General features: G+C 43.2%; 1 protein-coding gene across 6 annotated transcripts in view; it reads left to right on the forward strand.

Annotated features, from left to right (window-relative positions):
- Positions 1-24,066, forward strand: part of LOC117214447 (ETS-like protein pointed) — a 143,702-nt gene that overhangs the window by 62,456 nt on the left and 57,180 nt on the right. Inside the window, exon 1 of one of the 6 annotated variants that reach the window (XM_033460567.1) lies at positions 21,738-22,227. The exons of the other annotated variants lie outside the window; for them this stretch is intronic. Coding sequence (XP_033316458.1) covers positions 22,122-22,227 — 106 coding nt within the window. The 5' untranslated portion in view covers positions 21,738-22,121. Of the gene's footprint in view, positions 1-21,737; positions 22,228-24,066 lie in introns of those variants that run through there. 6 annotated transcript variants of the gene reach the window in all.

The following is a 24,066-nucleotide window of genomic DNA, read 5'->3' on the forward strand; positions in this document are numbered from 1 at the left end:
TTCCAAGTTCACGCATCGCCGGCCACCGGCGATTTTTCACCAACTCCGACCGTGATCCAAGATAAAAATACCACGTTCGTATCGACCCATGCGAATTCATCCGTCTCCTCTTCGGCTCCTGGTTCTCGCGTGGTTACTGTAGTTTGCAGCTTGTATCGTACAACGCGGTCGCTATTTTCCAGTCAGCGCACAGTGGTCTGCAGGCGAAATTTTTTAGTGTCTCGGTGGATCAAAGAAGATAATTTAACGTAGTTGAAAACATAATAATAATGATAATGATAAAAATGATTTATTAGTTCGCAAATTCCTCGATGTTTCCGAAGTTTCGTCATTTTTATAAAGTTGTTCGGATCACTTCCTAAATAGGCTAATAACGCATTATCGTTCTTTCCATTGTTAGATTTTATTGCGATAAATATACATTGTTCTTATCCCATCCGTGAATCGGTCTTTATGACGACTACAATGATCAATCCTCTATTTTTTCCATTTATTTTCAACATATTAAGGTTCGTTAATAACAGCAGTTATAATAATAACAATTAGAATAAATTGAAATAAATTTTGTATCTCGACTATGGCCTCAATTCGTATCGGTCTGATTTACATATTTTATGAACCAACCAGCACTGTAATAGCAATGCGATTGTTTTATCAGATATAATCATACGGTATGGTGAACGGTGTATGGGATTTTGGGTGGGATCGCACGATCCTTGGGACTCGGGGCAGTGGTAAGGTTGATCGTTTCTCGGATAACCATTCTTCTTATATGAGAATCGTTCGAGAGCGATAAAACGAAACCTTTTGTTGCGGCCATATCGCGCTTATTGTACGGATAGCTTTCAGACAGACTCGGTATGTAGTCCATTCATGTGATCATGAACGATGATGCTACATTTCCGAGGAACATACGTGTATGTATTTAGATTCACGTGGCAACGAGGGAGAACGCGCGAATCTTCTAATTACATTTCATAGACCATTTCCATCAACTTCATGCTTTAATTAAACACAATCCTCCTATGATGTAATCATAAATACAGTAATTGTGTAATACTATAAATATCCTGGTAAAAACAGTTGAAATGTGTCGAACAGAAATTTTAGTTGTTAGAGTAATAAGTATCTCGTTTACCTTAAAATAAAAAAAAAAAAGTAAAAAGAAAACAAACACGGAAAACGATCAATTATCTTTTAATTTATTTCTATAATTAGCGTTTTAACGTAACTATGTAATACAGTTCCGTTTCAATCGAGTCTCTGGAATAGTCGATTTCTCGACCAGTCGAGCAGAGTCTCCGACTCTTTGGAGTCGGCTCGGTTCGACTCGTCGCTACACCGGGAGCACCGAAGCGTACTTCCACCTCTCGCTGCTGCCCTCTTCGCGCAGGTCGTGGCTGACCTCTGTGCCTCGAAAACGATCCAACGTCGTTCCACTTGCTCGCGATACGCCGACGTAACCCGACGAACACGATGACGAAACGCGTTCGCGCTTCTCGACACCGCCGAAATTAGACTCTGCCCCTGTCGTCCCGCTCCTTTCGCCTTTTTCTCTACCTCTCTAGCCCCGCTTTTTCTTTGAACTCATCCAGGAAAGACGTAAGAACGCACGACGATGGAACGCTGGTAGAAAATTGGCTGGAAGTGGAGCAAAAGTCTCCTCTTTGATCTTCCCGACATTTTATTTCCAAGTATTCGAATCTTAACGTATTCGCTGCTGTTAAAATATGGCTACATCGTCTTTGGGATTGCACATCCTTTTTGTCGCAGATGTCCTTGTTTTAAGTACTTATCGCTGTTCCAACTCACTGCTTTCGAATACATTGCGTACTTCACAGTCGCGACAAATAATTGGGTCCACCATCGTACGATTCTCCTGTAGATACGATATTATGTCCATTGCAATTGAATTTGCGCAATTATATATATAAATCTGCACACTGTACGTTATATAATTCATATATAGATTTATGCACTGTGTACACGTAGTCTCTGCATCAATTTTTTGACTAGCAGTCGCTGTTTCAACTCACTGCGTTTTGTAACTTGCAGAGGTATTCTATGGATACGTGCGAAAAATAAAAATACGACAATTGTATCAGCGTTATTACTCGAATGATCGCATAGACGGAGTATTCGGACTTTACGAAGTATTATAATTTTAACCCAAAAAACGTTCAACCTTTTCTGTGAACAAAAGAATCGATAAATTTAGTAAATGACCCCAAAGGAAGTTCGTTTCTAATGAATATTTTTTTCCTCTGTTTCAGGTAAGTCAAACGTCTATAATTCTGGTGGAGCCTAAAAATGGACGTCTCCATGTTTTTTTCTACTACTCAACAGATTATTGGTAGGTTCGAACACGGCAGATTTACAAAGAATCGGAGTACCGTGATTTTTTATTCGAGCAAAGAGACAGAGACGCGCTTTATAAACACGAAGAACACAATGGTACCGCGAGGTTCTCGCTACGTACAAGGTTTGGTTGGGTACGTTTGAGGTGTGCTCATGTAGATAAGCTCCGATAATGACCGGACGTGTGCTCACCCAGCCAGAACTCTGCGAACTCCCTCCGTACGTCCTCCTCCTTCACCACCTCCTCCTTGTCCTCCACCTCTTGCTCCACCTTGTTGTGTTCTCTGTGACCACGTTTCTTCTTCTTTGCCATAGTCTTCTTCGGGGTCCTTCGGTATACTTACGAGGGGACACACACGTGTCAGCTTCGTGCACGCCACCTCCAGTGCCCGTACCCGTGAACACGAGCCTTCTGATTCCTGTTTCATGGAAATAGACCGAAGTGCTCGCTCCACCGACTTTAACAACGATTTTTTTTTTTTTACCTTTCGTGGAAATTATTCCGGGTTTCGTGTAATGATTATTCCGATTTTCTTTTTTTACAAGGAGACATAACGACCCTATGTTTCGATTTAAGTTTCCGATTTTTATATCGTTCGACGATTAGATTCATATTTTAAGGCAGCAAATTCAAAGGCAAGCTACCTCTGTATCGAATTTTAATTTTAACGCTTTGTCGTCCGTAGTAAATTTGCTAGAAACTTTAACCAGTAGCCGGCGTTGTTTTTTTCTTTTTTTTAATTTTTTTAAATTTTAAGTCGATTTGCGCGTGACACCAATGTAGCGTCACCGGACACTAGGATTTGACCTGCATTTGACGACACGTCCGAGTCATCGGACGTGAAAGTGTTAATTATAGCTTTCATTCCAGATTATCAGATTGCTGGTTACTGAACAGATATTCCGAGTAATATTTCAATATTTTCCTTTAAACATAGTATTAAAGCAAATCAATCGCGTTAGTATCTTCTAAGTGTTCAATATGATAAGAAAAACGCATATTATGTGTACAAACTTCAGTGAAACTCAAAATATTCGCCGTAATATATTCTTTCTATACCTTTAAGTCATCTAAATATCAGGAAAAAGATGAATTCCGTCACTGTAAAGTGCCATATCTTTTCCTCCAAAAGACAAAATCCGGTCATCGAGCCATTTTTTTTGTATCTGATAAGTAATTGAAATTGCGTATCCGATAAGATGTGTTGTATCGATCGGAACAGGTCGTAATTCGAAAGAGTAGCGTCCAGCGAATACGCTGGCTGCTGCAAGAACTGCTGACTGTCCCAAACAAGACTTATTATTGTGTCTTTCGTCGTAGAAGCAGTGTGTGGCCTAGCATTGTCACGTAATAATTTCACAGAACGTTCTCCTTTGTCAGTGCTCTGACGACTGGATGTTATCTAAAGACGCGACATTTTTCCATTATGGAATTCAACCTAATTGCCTAATAGATGGCTTAAAGTTATAGAAAGCAACGCCAGATGCTTTCATCGAACAACTTGTGATTTTATTTTTAAATAAACATTAAGTTTCGCTAAAAAATTTCGTTTATTTTTGTACGCGAAGTATTTAATTTCAAAAGCAAATAACAAAACTATTTCGTAAAGATTACTCTCCTATAAAAAATGAACGACTTCTCGAGTAACATACAGTGTTCCTCTCCATAGCCCTCGCCTCACGGATTAATAATTTCGGCCTATTCTTTAATCTCTTCAAGTTCTCCAATCTTTGACTGTTTATGGAGAAATAGGTTTCTCAGATTTGTATGATCGATCGATCCGCTGTAGGAGTTGGCAAACGTCTCTTAGAAATGGCAAGCGAGACAATAACGACACTCGAGATTAGAAAGTCTCCGTTTACTTGAACAACATTATTATACCGTGTGCAACGGTATCGGTGTGTACAGTGTACACGGCATAAACGCGGTAAATCTTATCGCGTAAACCTGCCCGGAAGCTCAATTTCTGGGTTTCCTTGGTTAAGAATTCGCGACTGACTTAATGGTTATTTCATTTCTATTCATGAGCAGGACGTTGTGCTAGAAACAAGCTAGTTTCCAAGCACCTCCTATGAATGGGACCACGCGGTGGACGAGGATCGATGCACTATCTCCTGTAGCATTTCATTCAATCCTTCACGCGACTATTATAGAACCAGCATCTACAGAGTGTCGCAAAAGCGGCGTGTTTAAAATAATACCGTGGCAATCGTTACCATCGTACACCGTAAAATTCTTTCCACGTTTGGAATACTTTTTTCAACGACGAAACTTCTTTCGCATTTTCCGCGAGATTGAGAAAAAAAAACGACTCGGAAATTCTTTGTAATTCTTCGAGTCTTGAAAATAGTTCTCGTTGTTGTTATACAGTAGAAAATTCTCCTAACGCGTGTTCTTCGTGCGTAGAAAAACGAAATTACGTTCACTATGCAAAATTGAATATTAAATACGCAGGCTAAAACACTTCAACCTGGCCAGATAGAATTCTTCTATGTATCGTTCTTTGTCTTCTTTTCTAATTACCCTAAAATTTCGTCCATTCTTTCAGGACGTCCCACGCTAAACCATATAATATAACAGAGTATAACAATGATATAAATACGACAAAATATAAATATACAATTGAAGTAATTACTTCATGAAAACTCCACACCTTTTCTTTTGTATATCCGTGACCTGGAGACCGCTGTTACGAAGAGAATAGAATTTGGTGGAAAGGTTGAAAATAAGCAGAGGTCCATATTATCGTGCCCTTGAATATAAATTTTGTTTTGAGTTACATGGTCTAGAAACAAAAGAGCTATAAGTAGATTTCTATTGCTGTTTCTTCTAGCCTTTAGGTAGAGGTACACACCAAGGTTAACCTTTTGGTAATGTCCTTTGCTATAATTACATGAACGTCCTCCCTATCATAACTACTTGCTATTGTATTGTAACAATGTAAGAGTGACGATCTGGATAAGCATACACTATACATGTACTTATACTTATTTCAATATATTTTTCTATTGCAAATTCATCCACTTGTTCCTGTATCAATCAACCTCAACAATAACCCTGGGATTCTAGCAGTGGAAAGAAGTAAAAGGAAGCATAAAAGATATTTTACTACGCGTGGGAATATCAGTAGCCATTGGTAACGACGTTTCTCCGTCTGTGCATTATTTTTGGACAATCCTGTATCTGGCAGAAATCTAGTCGATATTGAAAATGAAGTGAACCGTTGCTTGCGTAGATAGTATCTTGGGATAAGCAGAGGGCCAGAGGCTTAATTCGCCCGCTGGTAGATCGACACAAAGCAATCTATTGAGTAGTCGCAGTTAGCGAGTACGCCATTGAATAATTCTTCCGGCGTGGCGGCGCGGTACGCCGAGGCTCTACGCGCGCCGGAAACGATCTGTTACCGCGCGACACGAAAGGCACGCTCTCCTGCTCAGGTGTGAGATCGTAATGTCGAGCTTGGTGGATCGCGAAAACCAGCTTCCACTGCTTCGTTTGCCCGCCTCCATCGTCGTTCGCTCATCGACTAATAGCGTGTCTTTGATAAATTTCGCTCTTGTTCAATTTAATTCTATTCGGCATTCCTTCCACCAATAGCCATCGATAGTACCTTTTATTCGCCTGTTCGTTAGAAACTATGAAAAATAGCATCTTACGTAGACGTTAACAATTGCGATCGTCTCTTACGCCGTACATGCAACTTAACGTATATCCAACCTAAGTTTATTTCCAAAATGAAAGATACGTTAAAGTGGAAGATCTTAACCAAAGCTACAGTCATCTACGCTCAACGATGCCAATGAAGAATTAAATATTCCATTGTTAAAATGTAAAATATATACGTACACACACATGTACATATGTACGTTTAAATATCAATAACGTAGAATGTAAAATGATGGTTGAAAAAGAGTTCCAAAATTGGCGGTGAAGTTGGGTGGCTAACGAAAAAGAAAGAGTGTTGTCTGTTCGGTATAGTGGGCAAGAGGAAAATATGACAAACACGTAGAAGCGATAGCGCCGGAAACGGGCAGTTGTCTAACAATAATGTACTGGAGTACGAAGCGAGTTAGTGAATGAACGGGACGGACCGGCCAGGCAAGGCACGATCGCCTATCGTCTACACGGCCGACACGCTGCATACGAATGCTTCGTTCTCGCTAACTGTGCTTCTGCTTCTTGGAACATCATTTCGGGACGCGGAGAACACCTCCGCGGGAATTAATTCTGCCAAGCTGGCGCCGTCTCGTTGCCCCTTACCCGCCTCTATCCGCGAGTACTCTTCTTCGCGAGTAACTCTAGCCGCTAATTAGATCCAGTTTATTTTCTCCTTTGATTCGACCTTACGGCCGTTTGCATAAAAATCTCCAGCGATTCTGTCTAACGCGATGGTTAAAATAATACATCCACGGAGTATATACGAGAAAATTATTTATATCAGGAAGGAGCCTGGCAGTCACCGAATAACTAACTTTTAATAGTTTATTTGAACAGCCGTTTTATAAAAAAAAAAAAAAAAAACACACACAAAGTTCACGTACGTGTAATTTTGTTAGAAGCTCATCCATGCTGCTTTGTTGCGATACAATTTGGAACTATGGTTCGTGGGATGGACGAAGTTTGGGAATTTGAAAAAGAAATTCCACGAGATAACGATGACTTCGGAAAGATATCGACGGCAGAGAGTCAAAGGTAGAGTTTTCCTGACTATCGTTCCTCCATAAATTTGGGATATTTATTTTTTTCTTCAAGTTTACATACGTATGGTAAATTAGGTGCAACGGAGTATACCCGAAAGCATATTCCACGAATCTGCCCAAAAAGCTTGCACCGAGCTGTCGCCGCCTCTCGTGCAGACCAGACCTCAGAGGTCCGTCATATGTTTGAAGACCGATAGCAAACAATCTAAAGTTAGAAGTGTATGTTCGCTGCACGAGCCGTAGGAAGGCGAAGAGAGTAAGAGAAAGATCGTAGGAGAGCAACGACGAGATTTTAAGCAATGTTTCCGACCACGACAGTAGACGCACGCGTGTGTCACTTGTTGCATTCTGATTTCGATACACGCACCAAAATAACTCTTCCCCGTGTTGGCTCTCACCCCTCTGGACGTCCCTTATCCCCTTTGCGTGCGTGCTACCGTCAGCTCGTTCCCCCTACCTTCTCTTTTACTCTACCATTACGTTTCTCTCTCTTCGTCGTTCATTCACTGCCTCCATCCTTCTTTACCGCAATATTGCCCTCTCTTTTTCTACATCGTTACCTCCTCGTCTCGCTATACCTGTTCCTTTTGTAGTCATTCATTAGTGCTCCGTCTTCTTCTATCTTTCGCCCCTTTGTCGTCTCTCCCCGCCATAATCCCTGCTGGCCGCTGTATTACTCATTCTTGGACATACTCCCACCGTCTCGAAGCGAGTATTCGCGTCTCAGTCGCACCAACACGGTCGGCTTTTGTCGAAACGTTTTCTTCGTGTGACGGTTGCGCCGAGCCGCCAACAACGTCTCTCTCCGAGTGTCGGTTACATTATATTTCGGAGGCGTACAAGTTTCCCTTTTTCTTCTTGTTTCCTTGTTTCTTTTTTATTCGTCGTATGTCGTTTGCCAGGTTTTTTCCTTACGGGAAGCGTGATCGGACGGGGATCGGTAATTGGTCGTGTTGTACACGATCGTAATTCGTGTATCAAGCACGCGCGCCATGGACTAGGGATTAGTAGGAGTAATAGCCGACGTTGGCTTCCTATTATTTTCCGGTTTTATGGTCCTTGTACGACTACGATGTGTGTCTTTTCGATGTTTAGGGCAATTGAAGGCAGGCGACTTGGAGTTTATATTCGATAACTGGGATTTGCAAACTTGTTAATATTTCGCAAAACCAAGAAATCCTCCATTCTCGCAACTTGTTTCTCGATCGTACGTTTAGTGTTCATAAATGCGAAATTATTTGCTGTTGAACGCTTAGCGACGTCGCACCGCTTACGCCTACCGTAGCTGTCTCCATAGGGTGATAAATAAAATTTCACTAAATCCATCCATCGCAAGATCGATATATTTAATCGTGGAATCTCTAAGATCCTCCTCAGGTCGGATTTTATATCTTTTCTATCTTAACTCTTACTTGTAACCTTAGCTTCTTCTTCCTAATGGTTACTTATTATTTTTTCGTTATTTCTGTTACTTATTTCTTCTCGTTTTTTTACCAAAGAGATCTTTCGTTCCCGCGAAGCTAATAACGCATAAAGAAACGTCATAAAAAATTCTGCCAATCTTTAAAGCCTTCTACGTCCTATTTTCTACCTATACAAAATCCTTCTGTACAAATTTCCAAGAATGAAAAAAGAAAAAGAAATAAGAAAAATAGAAGAGGAAGGAAACAGAGAAGAGGGAAAGGATTATAAGGGCAGAGGAGCAATTAATATCAATTAATATCGAGCTCTTTGATCTGCAGCTCGTTTAACGTACTGCCCGTCGTAAATCGTTTCTTTTTCTCTTATTTCGCGTCTCGACCTCTGCTCCAAATTGCTCTTTCTCTCTGTGCTCGTGCGGTGTGCCGGCCTTTTAACGTATATCCTCTGTGCGCTGCTCTTTCTTTCTGGCTGCTGCTTTTCTTCGGGCTGGCCGGTGCCTCGTGACGAGCATTCGGCCGTTTCCGGTTCCCCGGCCTCCACCAGGGGCTTCCCCTTTCGAACTTCCGCTCGTGTCTTACTACGCTTACTACGTGCCCTCCCCTGCCACACACGCGCCTCTCTCATCTCCTATCCTCGTCCTTTTGCCGCTCGTTTGGCTTTCTCGTTTCTTTTTCTTACCCACGTCCTCCTCTTTGATCGACTTGGACGGTGCTGAAATTAAAACGAGACACCGTGGCGCTTCGAATTCTCCGCTCTGCTGGTTAATTTTCTAGAAATGTAGTTGGAGATTCAACGAATGGTACCTGACAGGTACATTTTTGTTGATTACTTGATTTTAAATAGTCACTTTAATAGTCAGTCGGTGATTAAAAGGGCAAAGACACCTGAAAGTGGAAAGAACCTGTTGGATCTAAAGATATGGTGGACGAAGGCAAGTAATATGCGAATATCTCTTAATATGTTAATACTTTTAAACTTACGAAGATGATAGAGAAATATCTCAGACCGATCGTAGAGGATGATAGGTTTTGATAGGGTTTGCGAAATCACGCGAAAGGATAATTTTTACAACACGGATACCGATAATAACGTAGATACTGAATTAGAAAATTTTCGTTTAAACTCTGTTCTCCACACCATTTCTTCGTCGCATTTCTATCTCTTCGAACGTCTTCTTCTTTTTTCTTTTCATCTAATATATTCAATTCGAAATGAAACCTGTCTTGAAATCGTTCGTTTAGATCGTAATTTACGCAATCGGTATAATCGAAGATCGTAAGTGTGTCTGTTTTTTAATTAACAGACGTTGATAAATCATATACATTCGCGTATTTTGATTGTTTCTTCCATGAACGGTTGCGTAGATCGGCCGGAAAATTCAGCGTTCGATAAGAAGCCGATCGATCACATTTCCTTTTTCGCCGATACGATCGTTAAGCAAGGGTTGTGTAACGGTTAATTGCACGAAAGTCGCGGGGTCGATTAGGAAATTGTTGCCGCGGCGATCGTTCGTAAAAACGAGAAAGAAAGAGGAAAAAGAGGAAAGAAAGAGGGGAATAATAAAAGGAGAGACGGTTTGCCGCGCGATTGTTCGGTCGTGAGATCTCGCTTTTCGATAAGAGTGACGAGAGAGAGGCAGACGATGGGATAGAGACGAGGAAAGAAATCTGCGAGCGTCCTGCGTCGCGCACAAAACGTTTAATCATATGTCTCAGCGAATGCACACTGATAAAGTCGATCAATCATGGTTCGTCGAATCCAATCGGCCGTAATTAATCGATAGAGACGTTGTTTAATTGGTCGTGGCATTTCTGTCTGTCTTTCTTTCGCTTCTTCTTACCTGGACCGTGTCGCTTTTCATACCGCGAAATCATCGTCGTCCACTCTTTATTTCCGTGTTCTCGATTTCGTCTTTGCGAAATCGGCGAGCATTATCCTGTTGCGTCATATCGGCGAAAGAAATTTAGAAAGAAATAAAAAGCGTCGATATTTACGTTGCATCGACTCTGTACGAAGATAATATCTTTGTAACAAGCCCAAGGCTTGTCCTCTTTTAGATTATTTTGACCAAATCAACATTGCGTCATTTGATGAATTTTCATTTTCGAAAGTTTCTGAATTTTCACGGCGTTACACGACTATCCTTTATTTTTTCAGCAAATGATTAATTGCGATAAATTGGATCGATTCGTCTAATGCGATCTTAGCTGCACGTTATAGTTGTAACGTTAAGTTGCGGAACTTTTGCATCAGCTTGTACAAAACGAAACACCATTAGTATTCGGAAAGTAGCGTTCCACCGATAAGAGTGCAATTCCCAAAAGGTACAAGCTTATCAGTTATCGAGTACACGCAGCGAGGCACACACCTGTCTCAAGGTAGCCTTGCGCGTGGGAGTTAAGCTGAGAACTTGTTTCGAGGATAATCTGCTTCTGTACATTATTCATCGCGGCTGTATCTGCTCGAAGACGGCATTACGTCTCGCCAGCCGGAGACCGCTTCATTATAGAGCCGGGCTGCCTCGATTGCTATTCCTCCGTACCAACTTTTAAGTGTCGCCTTGTTGAGGTTACGGTTGCACGAACGACCACTACAAGTTTCCCTACGCGATGTAACCATTCTTAAGAGATTCGCCAGATTTACGAGGTTTTATCGAGAATTCTCTTAAGCCTCAGAAACGTGAGTCAGTGGGCGATAGAATTTATGAATGTAGAACAGTAGGTGATCTCATACTTTTGAGCAACAGCGTACGTGCTCGAAGACTGTGTATTAATTCCAACCAGGTCATTCACAAATTTCTATCAAATCACCGCACATACGTCGTTATTCTTATCAGTTTTGTTAGAAGTCAAACGGAAGTCACATTTTTCTCGCTACTGTGCAATCGAATTAACCGAATTATTTTATACTTCGAACATTCCATTGCGAATCAGCTTGCAGGAGAAACAAGCTTGCTTTTCCTACTGATATCGCATCTGTCAAGACTACGATTCAGAATCTGGAAACAAATGAAACACGAAGTTCCTAAAAGAAATTACATGTGCCAATCGGCTGCCTGGAGAATTACGGAATCTGCTCATAAACCTGGCAACGTTTAATTCGACCACGATACGGTGTGAAGCGTTCACGAAATTCGTTTGAGATCGGCAACTGGAAGTCGATGGAGAGGAGATAATGGGGAAATCGGTTTGCCAAATGCTCGCACCGAGTCGCAGACGAGCGCAGAGAAGCGGCAGAGTGAACGCTTGCGTTCAGGGAGACCGGAAACTGTCGCCTCTTCCCTCCCTCCATTCTCGTTCTTTTTCTTTCTCTGTCAGTTTCGCTGGCTCGACGATGTCCGCGTCCTCCCTTTCCTCTTGTTCCGTCTCGTTTGCACGGACGTACGGGACGGTGGACTTTCACGCAACGATCTCTGCGTTCCGATATTGCGTTGCCGCAATAATCGGCCGTTGCGAGAGAAAACTCGTGTTCTTGGGACAATCGTTTGCCGGCGGTGCGGCGCGGTGGCCTCGCATAATCAGCGCTGAAAGTTTTGGCGAGAAAGCCGGCGGTTATTTAACGCGTTGCTACACGCCTCCTCCCGAGTCTACGATCTTAATGGTATTATGCAATCGAACGTTTCTGCTTCACTCGCTATTCCGAGGTTCCAGTCACAATATTTCTGCTCGTACATCGATCAAAATGATTAAGCGATCGTTAGTGTGAATGGTTCTATTGCATCAAACGAGAGAACTGAAGCGAAGATGTTTTACAGAATTGATAAATTGACGCGTTACTTTGTTTGATATTATAGATACGATTATAAGTGTACGTGTACGATGTTTCGTAATATACGTGCCAATTTCTTTGGTTTCTGAAAATAATTTCACTCAAACGTTGATTATATGCTCTGCGTCGATAATTAAGAAATTTACAAGGAAAAGGAACTTCCAAACTTGGAATCTAATTCTTCGGAGCACCTTATTCTATTTCGCGCTGGATTTTCAATCGGAACACCTGTATCTGCTTCGATCGAAGTAAATAGCACGGGATCTGAGGTTGAATCTCCGTACAGACACATCTGGTTGGCCGGTTAGAGCGCTACTCTATCACGATCCCATCCATTTACGCGCAATCTCCATTGTCAGACGCGAGAAGCCGCGGCAGCCACGGAGGAAAGAGTTATGGGCCGTTTTCCTAGGTGATAGAAGGTGGAGCGCACCACCTTCTCCTGTTGCAGCCACGTGAACGAGCCCCGCGGTGCGACGTCACTTCCTTTACTCGGCTTCTCCTTCCATTTTTCTTTCTCTCACTGCCAGCGGGAGGAGGAGGATCGGCAGGGATCGGGCTCACCTGCCCCGCTACGGTCACTCGACTTCCGGTAACCCCAAGCGCGCGAGCGCATGGCCCACGGCCACGTAACCGTGACTTCTTCTTCTTTCGCTTCTTCTTTCCTTATTCTCTCCTTCTTTCTTCCCACCTTTTCTCGTTAATGCTTCCGCTCTCCTTTTTTGTCCGTGATCTCACGGACTCGGTTAAATTGACATTCGTTTTATCAAAGATCGTTGATCGTTCATTAACTTGTTAATTTCGGAGGTTAACGAGGTAGTAACGTTTCAAGACAACATTTGACAAGAGCATCGAGTTCTTATGATCTCTTTAAAATCGGTATATTTTTATCATTATCGTCATCGTAGATGGAATTATCCATAGAATTAATTTAAACCTATTTCTTTAATTTTAATCGATAATGGAAAAGTCTTGTGTTTATCGAGTCGTTCGGATTGGATTAGGAAGCCCCGTTTTTCTCTACGTGTCGTTTCGTTTTAATTCAGGGCGGATAAATGAGAATATATTTACGTTTGCAGGCATTAAAATCGATTTAACTAAAATTAATTTCGTTCGATAAGCATTAACTTGCTGATTATGGATATTTTCGACTCGGTTACTCTTAAAACGAACCCTGATCCCGTGGAATGGAAAATTATGCAACGATCGAGCGATGCACTCGCGTGGTCATCTCCACAGTTCGTTAAATTTCTATGCTAATTAATACGAGAAACCACGGATCGTCCGAAAACGTACACTCCCTCCTCTTCGTTTTTACGATCTGAACCACGTTACGCGTCCGCTCTAATGTATTCCAACCCGAGTTTATGCCTTCGCCCGGCATTCGAACGGTCGTTAAGATTCCCCCTATTAATTAATATATGAAACTCGATGCGGGTCGAGAGGTGTTCGCTTTCGATCTCTTCCATGTTCACACCTGCGTACTTCGCCTGGAACCGCTTCGCGAAACTACCGGTTTCATCCCATAAACGTTAATTTTGCACGAAGATTGTCGTATTCTTATTTAAGCCTTATTGCCCTTTCAATTATTCGTTCGATAAACCGCGAAATAACGGACACGCGCCGCTTACATCGAGGACGAAGAGGAAGTTTTCTTACTCGAGCAACTCTTTCCCATGCTGTTCATCTCGCAAGTATCAAAATTTACCTCATAGTTGCGTATCGCTTTGCAAAGTCACGAAGGACCAAAGAAACGACTCTACAATGTCCGAAAGATAGTGAAACGATTTCTATTTATCGCATCTCATCGTAAGAACTACCTCGCGTCCATATATCTCGTAAATAAAATCTCGTTGGGGAAGGGGAGGAAAAAGCAGCGGCGAGGAGGAATAGGGATAAAAATGCGGAGTAAATGAGCGAAAAAGATAGGTATAAAGGCAAAGTCGAAGGAAGTGACGTGTTACGGATAGGCTATCCTACGGTTCTCCTAAGGAGCAGTTTCCAGCGGCGAGGAAAGGAGCACGGCCTGCTGCTGTCTGTATCTCCCTTCCTCGGTCTCTCTTTCGTGCCTTATAAGTTTATGCGTTCTCACGCTCTCCATCCCACCTCTACGTTTAAACTATACCTTCTGCGCGCGGTCGCGCGCCTCTTTGAAACACTCTGCCTTCGTCTCCTTCCTTTTTTCGTTGCTCTAGAATGCCAACGTCTAGAATAAGTTCGCAGCAAGCGTACAGTACGAATGGAACTTTTCTTAGTTTACGAGGAAACGCTGCAAGGATACGAATTGATGATCTCATTAAGCGAAGATTTAATTCTCTGGTCGTTGGTAAAGATCGCGCGAAATATCAATTAATTGGTGGAATAGTAGTCTGCGAATAAATATGGATATCGCGAATAGCATATGATACGACGTATGTATTTATTAGCTCTTGCCTTTCATCTTCGACAGACTTTCGATTTTAGACACGACTCCTTGCAAATTATATGTAACTGAGTTCCTTATTTCCTTACTCGAATCTTATTCCATTATATAAAATTCTTGTTTGCTTTCTTTCTGTCGTTATTAATTGTCGCTACGGAAACTTTGCCCGAGTAATTTAATTAATCGTATACTCTTAGCAATCTTCTAACATCATATTGTACGATACGAAAGACTTCAACATCAGGTTCGTTCGAATTGGTATTTCCTTAAAAAAAAAAGAAAAATACCTCAGTTGCAGACTTTGTAGCCGACTTCGTAACTCAAATTACGTATCAATACAGTATACAAATATCATATAAAACATTCATGGCGAAGTGCGTTGTACGAAGAGGGTTCGTACCCTAGAAAACTCTGTCGGAATAACTGTTCGAAGGCGCAGGAGGCTTCCGATCGCGATCGAGCGGGCTCCACGCGCTTACACGCGTTCATTGTATATCGGGTTGCCTCGCAACGCGCATCAGCTCTTCCTAGTTATAATAAACGGCGTAAAAAACCCGAGCAAAAACCTGCCTAGCCTTCGGCAAGTGTACACCATGGAACAGCTTCTGCTCTCTATCACCGAGTCCATCCTCTGCCTCTCGTTTCTTCCCCTCCGAACTTACATATCGTTCCCCTTTCTCCACTTCTCGTTTTCTCTCTTCTTCCCTCTCTCCATAGAACTCACCGTAGGTGTTGTTGTTGTTGTTGCTGTTGCCGTCTGTCGGATAGGCTACTTCCTTCCTCTTGCGGTCATCCCGCTCTCGTTCCTTCTTTCTCTCTCTCTCTCTCTTCTTCTTCTTCGACCACTCGTGAATCCCAACCTTTCACTCTACCGCTGTTACCTTCTTTATGCTTCTTTATCATTCTGCGTGTCATTTCTTCCCTGAAACCGCGCATACACTTATAGCCTCCTCATGGCCGGCTCTCGTCTCATTATTCTGGAAGATGCTGGCTGCTCTCGTTGCTTTTTCGTTCCACCGCCTCCTTCTGTGTTCCTGCGTCCGTCTCTCTCTACCTTCCGCTTTATTAATATCCACCGCTGGCTGATCGACGGTTACGATTTTCTCGCGCTGCCTTCCGGGTTCTCGGCCATGCAGCCGCGCACGGATTATAGACCCGCGACCGAGAGCGGATTTGTGAATGGGACGAACCAGGTCGGCCTCTCTTCGGATACTCTGCTCGATCAGATAATCGTTTAACTCGACGATCTTTCTCTTTTCGGTTCGATGTTCCGAAGGAGATAGGTTCGCGTGTAGAATGACTCCGGTGGTCAAAGGAAGGTACGATGAACGACTGAGCGGAGTGTAAAAATCTTCGATGAATAGCAAAACGGAAGGAACTCCGGTGGCAGTACGAGCCAACGAGGTAAATTCATTCCCACGGTTTGTAGCAAACACGAAACCAGTCGAGGCAAATAAAAGTCATCGAAACGAGCTGTCACACGATTTTATCTGCTATTTAATAATACTGTATTACTTACAATTAGCTTCCCTCTTAAAAAGAAAGAGAACCGGCCTTGCTCTATTCCTCGAATAGCGCGCAACTTCGATCGATCCGAGCAACGCGAATCTAAAAATCTTGAAATTAAATGAAAAACCTGATTTTTTTTCCTCTCTCGTTCCATTCACCCTCGCTCGAGCCTGTGACGAATATATTCGCCTGCGGTCCGGTTGTTTATCGGTTGCCGCACCTGTTGTCCGTGATTAGAGGCAAGATCCGGACTCTACAAAGTCGGCGGAACGTTTCCCAGCTAATTTATCGAAACGAATGCCGCGCAACCGGTTGGCAAAGAAGGTTGACCGCTGGGAGGAGGGTCTCGCGCGTATACTCTAAACTCTAAGTTAAACGGAGTAAAACGCGCCTGAATGGATAAAAATTTCCGATATCGTTTCGTAATTCTACGATAGGACGCTTGACATCTTTCGTTTTTCATTAAGCGATACGAACAATATTCGATCTACCGATTTGAATATTGCGTTACGTTACATCGGTAAGATTCAATTTTAGATTAGAATATTTTTTTTGGACGATTAGAACATTCTGGAAATCATTTATTCCTCCGGTATGTCGGATGTCATACGAAAATTGATGAAAATTTTCCATGTACGTGTTCGTGTTAAGCTATTAATCGCTTGTCTATGCGAACATACGACATATCGCGTGTATGTTTTATCCAACTTGTGCGTCGAAAATTTTCATTCATTTAGAAGCGTGATACGTGATCGAATCGGAGGATGGTATTTTTTCTTAGACAAACTCCTCTGGTTTCCGAACCACGCGTCTTAATGTTTGCACAAGCCTCGAACGTGATTGACACTGATTTATATTGCGCTTTATTATGCACGGTTGCTAGTGGTAATACCAGCTGGCTGCCTAATCTCTCCTTGCGAAGCGTCTCTGCAACGGATTCATAAATCATGCAGCAATCGTGGCTCTGTTCGAGTCCACTCCATTTCTAATAGCTTTCTAATTATTCTGTGTCACCCTTGATTGCCAATTAGCAATAAACCACGCTCTACTTACCCTGGATAACTAGCGTTCCGTTCGATCTTATCTCTGTCTCATTTTCTTGAAAAGTTCTTCGAAATAATCGAACCCACTATCTTGTAATAGCCCTGCAAGTACGGCGTTACGTCAATTTTAATCAAACTTTGTAGATTTATTTATTTATTTACGTATTCGTATACCTATACGGAAAGAAAAATCCTTTGGGATAACGGGAACGTTGACGAGTGATCTCTTAAAAGAGATGCGTACTTGGTGCACGATTTAAGTTTTTTCCGAGGCGAGAAGCCTTTAGTCGATAGGAAACGATACTGTACTACGATATTTCGAACGTGACAGTATGGACTAATACGGAGTCAAATTACTGAGTCAAATTGCAGACGAGATCGAAGCAAAGAAACGGTACAGCATACGCAAAGTATCGTGGAAAAATGTCGATATTCCGAATGCGAGACCTCTTGGCTTTAAGCGTCTTAGCTGTGATAACTGGAATGTGAGAAAAGAGGCCGACAGTAAAATAAATATCCAAGTCGCAATTGTTTAATTTATAGTCTATACTCACAGTCTCTACAGCAATATTTTTATTGGCCGTCGTTTAGGTACATTTATAGGGTGAAATGTTAAGGGTAAATAAATATTTCCTGAAATATTTTGGGAAATGTTTCGAGGTAGTGAGATTGCGTGGATGAAATCCTGGATCAAATGCGATTCGGTCCTATCGCAACAAACTTTTACCGCGTACTTTCAATATCGATTATTACGATTATTCCTCGAAATGTAATAACGTTTCAAGGATATCAAGCTACTTTTAAAACAGTGACTCACCACGTTTCGGAAATGATCGGTTCACCGTACCAATCATCTTCGGATCATTACTAAAAAATCAGCCTTTCCTTCTAAGACGAGAAGAAGAAAAAGAAGAAGAGGAGGAGGAGGAGGAGGAGGAGGACGAAAAGGATGAAAAAAGAAGGTAGAGCGATTCCATTCAAGATCTACTCGCGTCAGGGCACGGAAGTCGCCTCGTAATACTCGGCAGCCCGGTTTTCAGTGGAATAATCGACGCGAATACGTAGCATTCGGTGGAAGGCGAGACGTAATTACGCCGTACGCTCGAACGCAAACACTATTTAACAACGTCGGTAATTTCTGCTTGTCCCTCCGCCTTTCCCGCGCCACACGCTCTCAGCTCGAGGATGTTGCCTCGCGGTGATTAATGTGAAACTTCTTGCTCGCGGACAAGGCTAAAAATTTCTTACGGGACGCATTTCCGGCAGTACGAGACCATTCATAAACTCGCCACTCGATATCCAGCGGACACGATGGAGAAAACTTTTACTCGTAGCGAAGCTAATCGCGCTGAAAGCCAACTTTATTTCGCAGCGTAGAAGCAACTTTGGGTAGCTTTTTTTGCCGAGTCAGGTGACTACGTTGTGTCGTATCGGGCAAGTGATGGTAATATCAATTGTCATGGTATTCGAGCCGAAGCAAATTGATGTAATGAAAAGATGAAAGATATCATAAATTTGCAAATTTTTTATCGACAGTAAAGAAACTCGTGTATGTCGAAGAATGAGATTCGTCGCGTCATTGATCAATAGCGACATAGTGTAAGCAGTATATTATGTATATTCCTTTAGAAATCGACGCGAGGATCGAACGATAATTAACATCATCTTTAACGTTGTATCTTTTAATACGAAAGAGCGTGGCAGTCGCGCTAGAAGCATGGAATATTCCAGAATCTTGTACAGCTGAAACAAGCCTTGAACGAGGTTCCAGATGCTTCGTAGGGCAGTAGTTTAAAACAAACGTCCGAATTAATTAAACGATTGCAGAGACTGGCTTTTCCTTTTATCGACGTTTAGTATAGTATAGCTAATCGTAATTGTAATTTGTTCGACAATGCGTAACGTACAGCATACCGCGAAATAATTTCTATATGGATGTCCCAACTGTCTGGACAAAAAGAGAACGTTAAAAAACGAATACTGGGTAAAAATTAGGCAAGAAAGAAACGAGGAGCATCGTCGGACTCCATTCACAAAAGCGAAGCGTAGCACGCGAAACCTCCTCGAGGATTCATTCATCGGGCATTCCTCCCCCGCACGTGTTGCCGGGGAAAACCGCCCCCGGTGTTGGAGGGACGCGTCAGAAAATCTTGGCGCGAGCGAGATCGTCGGCCCGTGAATAGTATTCTTTTGCGGTCGTCGCGACGTCAGCGGCAGCGAGAGGCAGAAGGAAAAGCGTAGCTGGTTGGTGGGGGCAGTTTCAGCCGGGCAGACTACACGGTTGAAACGTGTGGCTGAGGCATGAATGAACGAGCCGACCGAATGAAGGAATGGTCTGGTCTATGTCTGCGTCTATCCATGAGGGGCCTCGCACACTCTCTCGCGCGATCATCTTTAACCTATGGAGCAACGAGGACAAATATATATAACCCGCGCTTGTTAGAGAGGAAAGATGAACGCGAGAAAAAAAAGAAGAGAGATATATGTAGATGCGTACGCCTAGAAGAAGACGAAACGATAGGAGCGTAAGAGAGGAGGATGGAAGTATTGGAGAAAAAGAGATTCAAAGGGTGACGAAGGTACGTAGGAAGAGGAAGAAGGATGGAGTAGCGTGTAATTGACGAAGATGGCGAAGGTAGTATAAAGAAGGAAAGAAAAAGGTTGGGAGTGGGAGAATCGTGGTGGTAGGAACGAGACGGGAAGCGGGTGGTCGTGTGCGCCGACGCCAGTGTGAGTTTGCCGCGTCGCGTCGACGGGAGAGTATTCATTCATAAAACTAAGCGAGGAGTGAGGCTAAGCCAGCGTGCACCGGGATTGGTGGGGACCCGACACCGGGAGAGACCGTCTCTCCTCTCTCTTTTTCTCTTCTTCGCGCGCTCGTTTCTCTCTATCGGCCGATCGTCTCTTCTTTGTCTCTACCGATCGTGTGTTTCCTCGGTATATCGTTACCTTGGCGTTTTACTCGTGAATCCTCGTGTTTGCTTTTCTTTGTCGCTTGTGACCCGTTTCTTCGGACAAATTCGCTTTTCTCAGTAAGTTTTCCGATTTACGTCGTTCGTTTTAATACGCGCCGCTTCGAAAGTTTTGCGAATTTCCAAAAACCCGGATCGCACGACCTGCTGCTGCTGTCTGTATAGACGCAGCGGGAGCGATCGTATCCAATTTGCTATACGTATATCCATTTTCTCTGTCCTTTTCCCCTCTCGAAGTCATATTTGGCTCGGTACACGCAGACCCGCAACGATCTCCGTTATCTCGTCAGCCAGCCAACGAGCGAATCTACGCGATTCAACGGGCCGAAGGACAAGGAATAACCCACGGTGCTTGTCCACCTCCGCCGTCGGCTCCGCCGCCACGTCCCCCACGGCCCGTTGCCTCGAATAAACTCTCTCGATCCCCTCTCTGCCCTCACGACCGTGTCTCTTCGCCTCTTCTGTTCTTCCCTCCACCATACACGATTCTATCCTCCTCCTTTTCCTCCTTCTCCTCATTCTCCTCCACCTCTTCTTCCATGTCCTCTTCGTCCAGCTGGCTCGCTCGCTCGAACTTCTTCCTCTACCTCCTCTCTCTTCTACGCTACCTCTTCTTCTTCTGGGTTCCTGCCCTGCGTCTCTCTCTCCTTGCGTACGCACTTACCTGCGGAACGCGGTCGTACGTGCTCGACGGTGGCGCTTCGGCCTGACGAACCAACGAACCGCTCTTCCACCACCAAGATCGCGCCCGATCTTCCATCTAGATCATCCGAAAAATATCTTCACTCTCGAGGGACTCTCGTATTATATCCGATCACAGTGGTGTTCTTCTATGTTGCCATACGTATATCGTCGTTTGTCGTTTCGTTCGTTTGTGTGTCTTCGTCGAGTTCCACGTGTGTGCGCACGATCGGCAAGGCGCCAGTGAGAGAGCGGATCGAAACGAGCTACGGCCCGATTCCAAGGATCGGAAAATCGTGGCACGGCTCGCGAGGACGTCGCGAACTGGAAGCTCTCCTCGCGTATTTTCGGAGCCAGGTCCCCGCGATCGAGCCTCCTCTGCTTCCGCTCCGGTGTCCCCCCTCTTCTTTCACCAGTCATGGTTGCGCAAGCAGGTATTCGGAAATAGCCCGGTGGGTCGCGGTTATGAATTGATAGCAAACACATGCTGGACACTACGCGCGGACCGGCTTGCAAGACGCGAGGAGTCGCCTCGTGTGTTTCTCTTCGTCGTTCCTGCCAGTCGTAGCCGAGTTCGACCAGTTTCTTCGCCGAGCTGCTCACCTGCCGTCTTTACAGAGAGACCTGCCATGGCTCGCGGTCTCGTGTTTCTCGAAACCGTGCCTTTGCTTATCGACAATGTTCGATAACGTCTAAAGTTGACAGCAAGTCGAAGATTTTCCGATCGTGAAGACTTTCTCTCGACTCTGCTGCGTCACACAGCACCAGACGATACTCGAGAACGATCATTTTTAAACGTTGATCGTTGTTTGAAAATTCGATGAAAGTATTCATTCGCGAACCAGCATTTCGCTATAGTGTGTAAAATAGTGTAAGAGAAGTTCTTAACGGCAAGCTCCGCTTCTGTCAGACCACTGATGCTCCATTGACAGCTCGCGTCATCGACCACTCGAACCGCCGACACCTTGAGCATCTAGCATGGGCTAAAAGAGAACTTTCGATTCCGCCATCGACTCCCTTTTCGCAATTATTGTTCGCGATGCCGTGACCGATCGAAGTTCGATCGTTCGATCGACGAGCAGCGAACGTTTGCCTCGATGGAACCGAGACGAGTTCAGTTCAACCCCCTACTTGTTGTGTTACTTTCCATCCAAGTGATGTAATAGAGGCGCGTTCGCGCGCGATACACGCCACAGGGAAATACAAAAGACGCAAAGTGAATGACAGTGATCCGGGAATTCGTGTATGTACAGTGAGCACGGGAGGACAGCACTCATGTACGTTGACTACGGCGGCGACGCTTATGCCGGAATGGGAATCAAGGCCATGAAGTCCTTCGCCAGGCCCAGAGGTATGGAACCGAGCAAACGCGACCGTCCACGTCCTTCTTTCAGCGTGCAACTTCTCGCGTTTATGGCTTCTTTTCCATTCCTGCGGTTATGAAACATATTTTTTACCTTCTTTTCCTACCATTACGTACCGAGGTAGTACTACGGTTCTTTTACCATACGGAGTATTTTTTTTTTTTCAGGATTTTTGGGACGTAGTGTACTATGTTTTACTTTGGGGATTTTGTCATTTTTATGTATATAGTATTTCTATTTTGGTTCATGTAGTACATGCGATGCACTGATGTTATTAACGTACTATGTATCTTTGTAACGTAATATTACATTTTCTTTTGGAAATATCGTCGATGATCGATATTTCTTGTTATGCTGTCGACGCAATACCACGCGATACTTTGTTCATGTAGTTTCGTTGACGAAACTGTACAAACTGTTATTTGGCAAATTATTGTACGAGGAAACCTAGTTAGTTTTTCTTATTTTCTACGTACATTTTATCTACAATTTCAAAGTGAAGAATGCAATTCGTTGGATTCGTCGATTAACAGTAAAGTCGGTTGAACTAATATCGTTAATGGGATTTTCGAAATTTTGCTTGACAAATTATCGCGCGACAGTATCTAGGTGTCGATAAACCTGAATATCTATAGATTATCTTTAAACTGCGTTTGTAGAAATAAAAATGTACTTTGCTACGTTCAATTGTACGTATTTATCTACGATTTAAAAACGATGAATTCAAGAATCACGCGATTATCAAATTTATGAATGAAGAAACTCGAACCAAGACGCGTCGATTCACGGTAAAGCTCCGTGGCACGCTTCTCCCCGTTGAAAGTTAACCCTGACAGTCAGACCAGTCGTCTCGTAATCATTCAGACTCGCGACGGATTAACGTGACGAATAGTTAGGCGCGCGAACGTGACTTAGGCTCGGACAGATTGTAACAGATGTGGAGACCGTAGCAGTGCAACCTGCATCCCGCTCGCATATGCACTTCCTGCAGTTGGAGGGACTCTCTTTCGTGGGGAAGGGAGTCTTGTTCCAGAAGTGGCCGACCCTTGACCCTGACACGCTTCCTCTTGCTCTGCGAGCACGGGCCATTTCTCTTCTGCAACTAGATATTAGGGAAATAGCGGCTTCCAATTAACAAGATCTCTTCACGTTTCGTCACAGAAACTCGATACAAAATTTAATCTCGGGCACGAAGTCGAGCACTTCAGGCAGCGATTTTGCTATCAGAGTGTTTAATTAAATACGTAATGTAGTGTTTTACTCTTTGATTAGAAACTGACTCGTTGAGTTTGCATCGTACACGTTCATTAATCTCTTCGGAGATAGATTTATTGAGATCGGGAAAAGATAATTGTCTTTTATTTTTCACTTGCGTCTATCTGAAAAGATTTTGATTAACGCGAAACAAGATAGATACGTAATTGGAATTTTAATGCCAATGTTTAAGGCATTGCGTTTTATATCTTTCGCAGTGCTTCTTGGACCAAACGTTATCCGGCGTTAACGTAATATATTAATACTTCTCAACAGCTTGAAAAGTACAATTCCGATCCTAAATCGATAATATCGATCTGCCATATAAATCACCTCTTTAACACCAACCTTACCAGGCCCGGACAAATGACCGGTTTCAATATTTAATTTAAAACTACGCGTTCGTCGTTACTTCTTTTGTTCGTCCAACTTTATGTAAATTTTTCTATCAAGAAAAATCGAGAAATTGATTAATCGGATAACAGAAGAATTTACATAAAGTTGGACGATCGTAGGAAATAACAAGAAATGTACAATTTTTAATTAAATATCGAAACCGGTCTTTGTGACCG

Source organism: Bombus bifarius, unplaced genomic scaffold, assembly GCF_011952205.1.
Source record: "Bombus bifarius isolate JDL3187 unplaced genomic scaffold, Bbif_JDL3187 scf7180000009200, whole genome shotgun sequence".
NCBI classification, from domain to species: domain Eukaryota; kingdom Metazoa; phylum Arthropoda; class Insecta; order Hymenoptera; family Apidae; genus Bombus; species Bombus bifarius.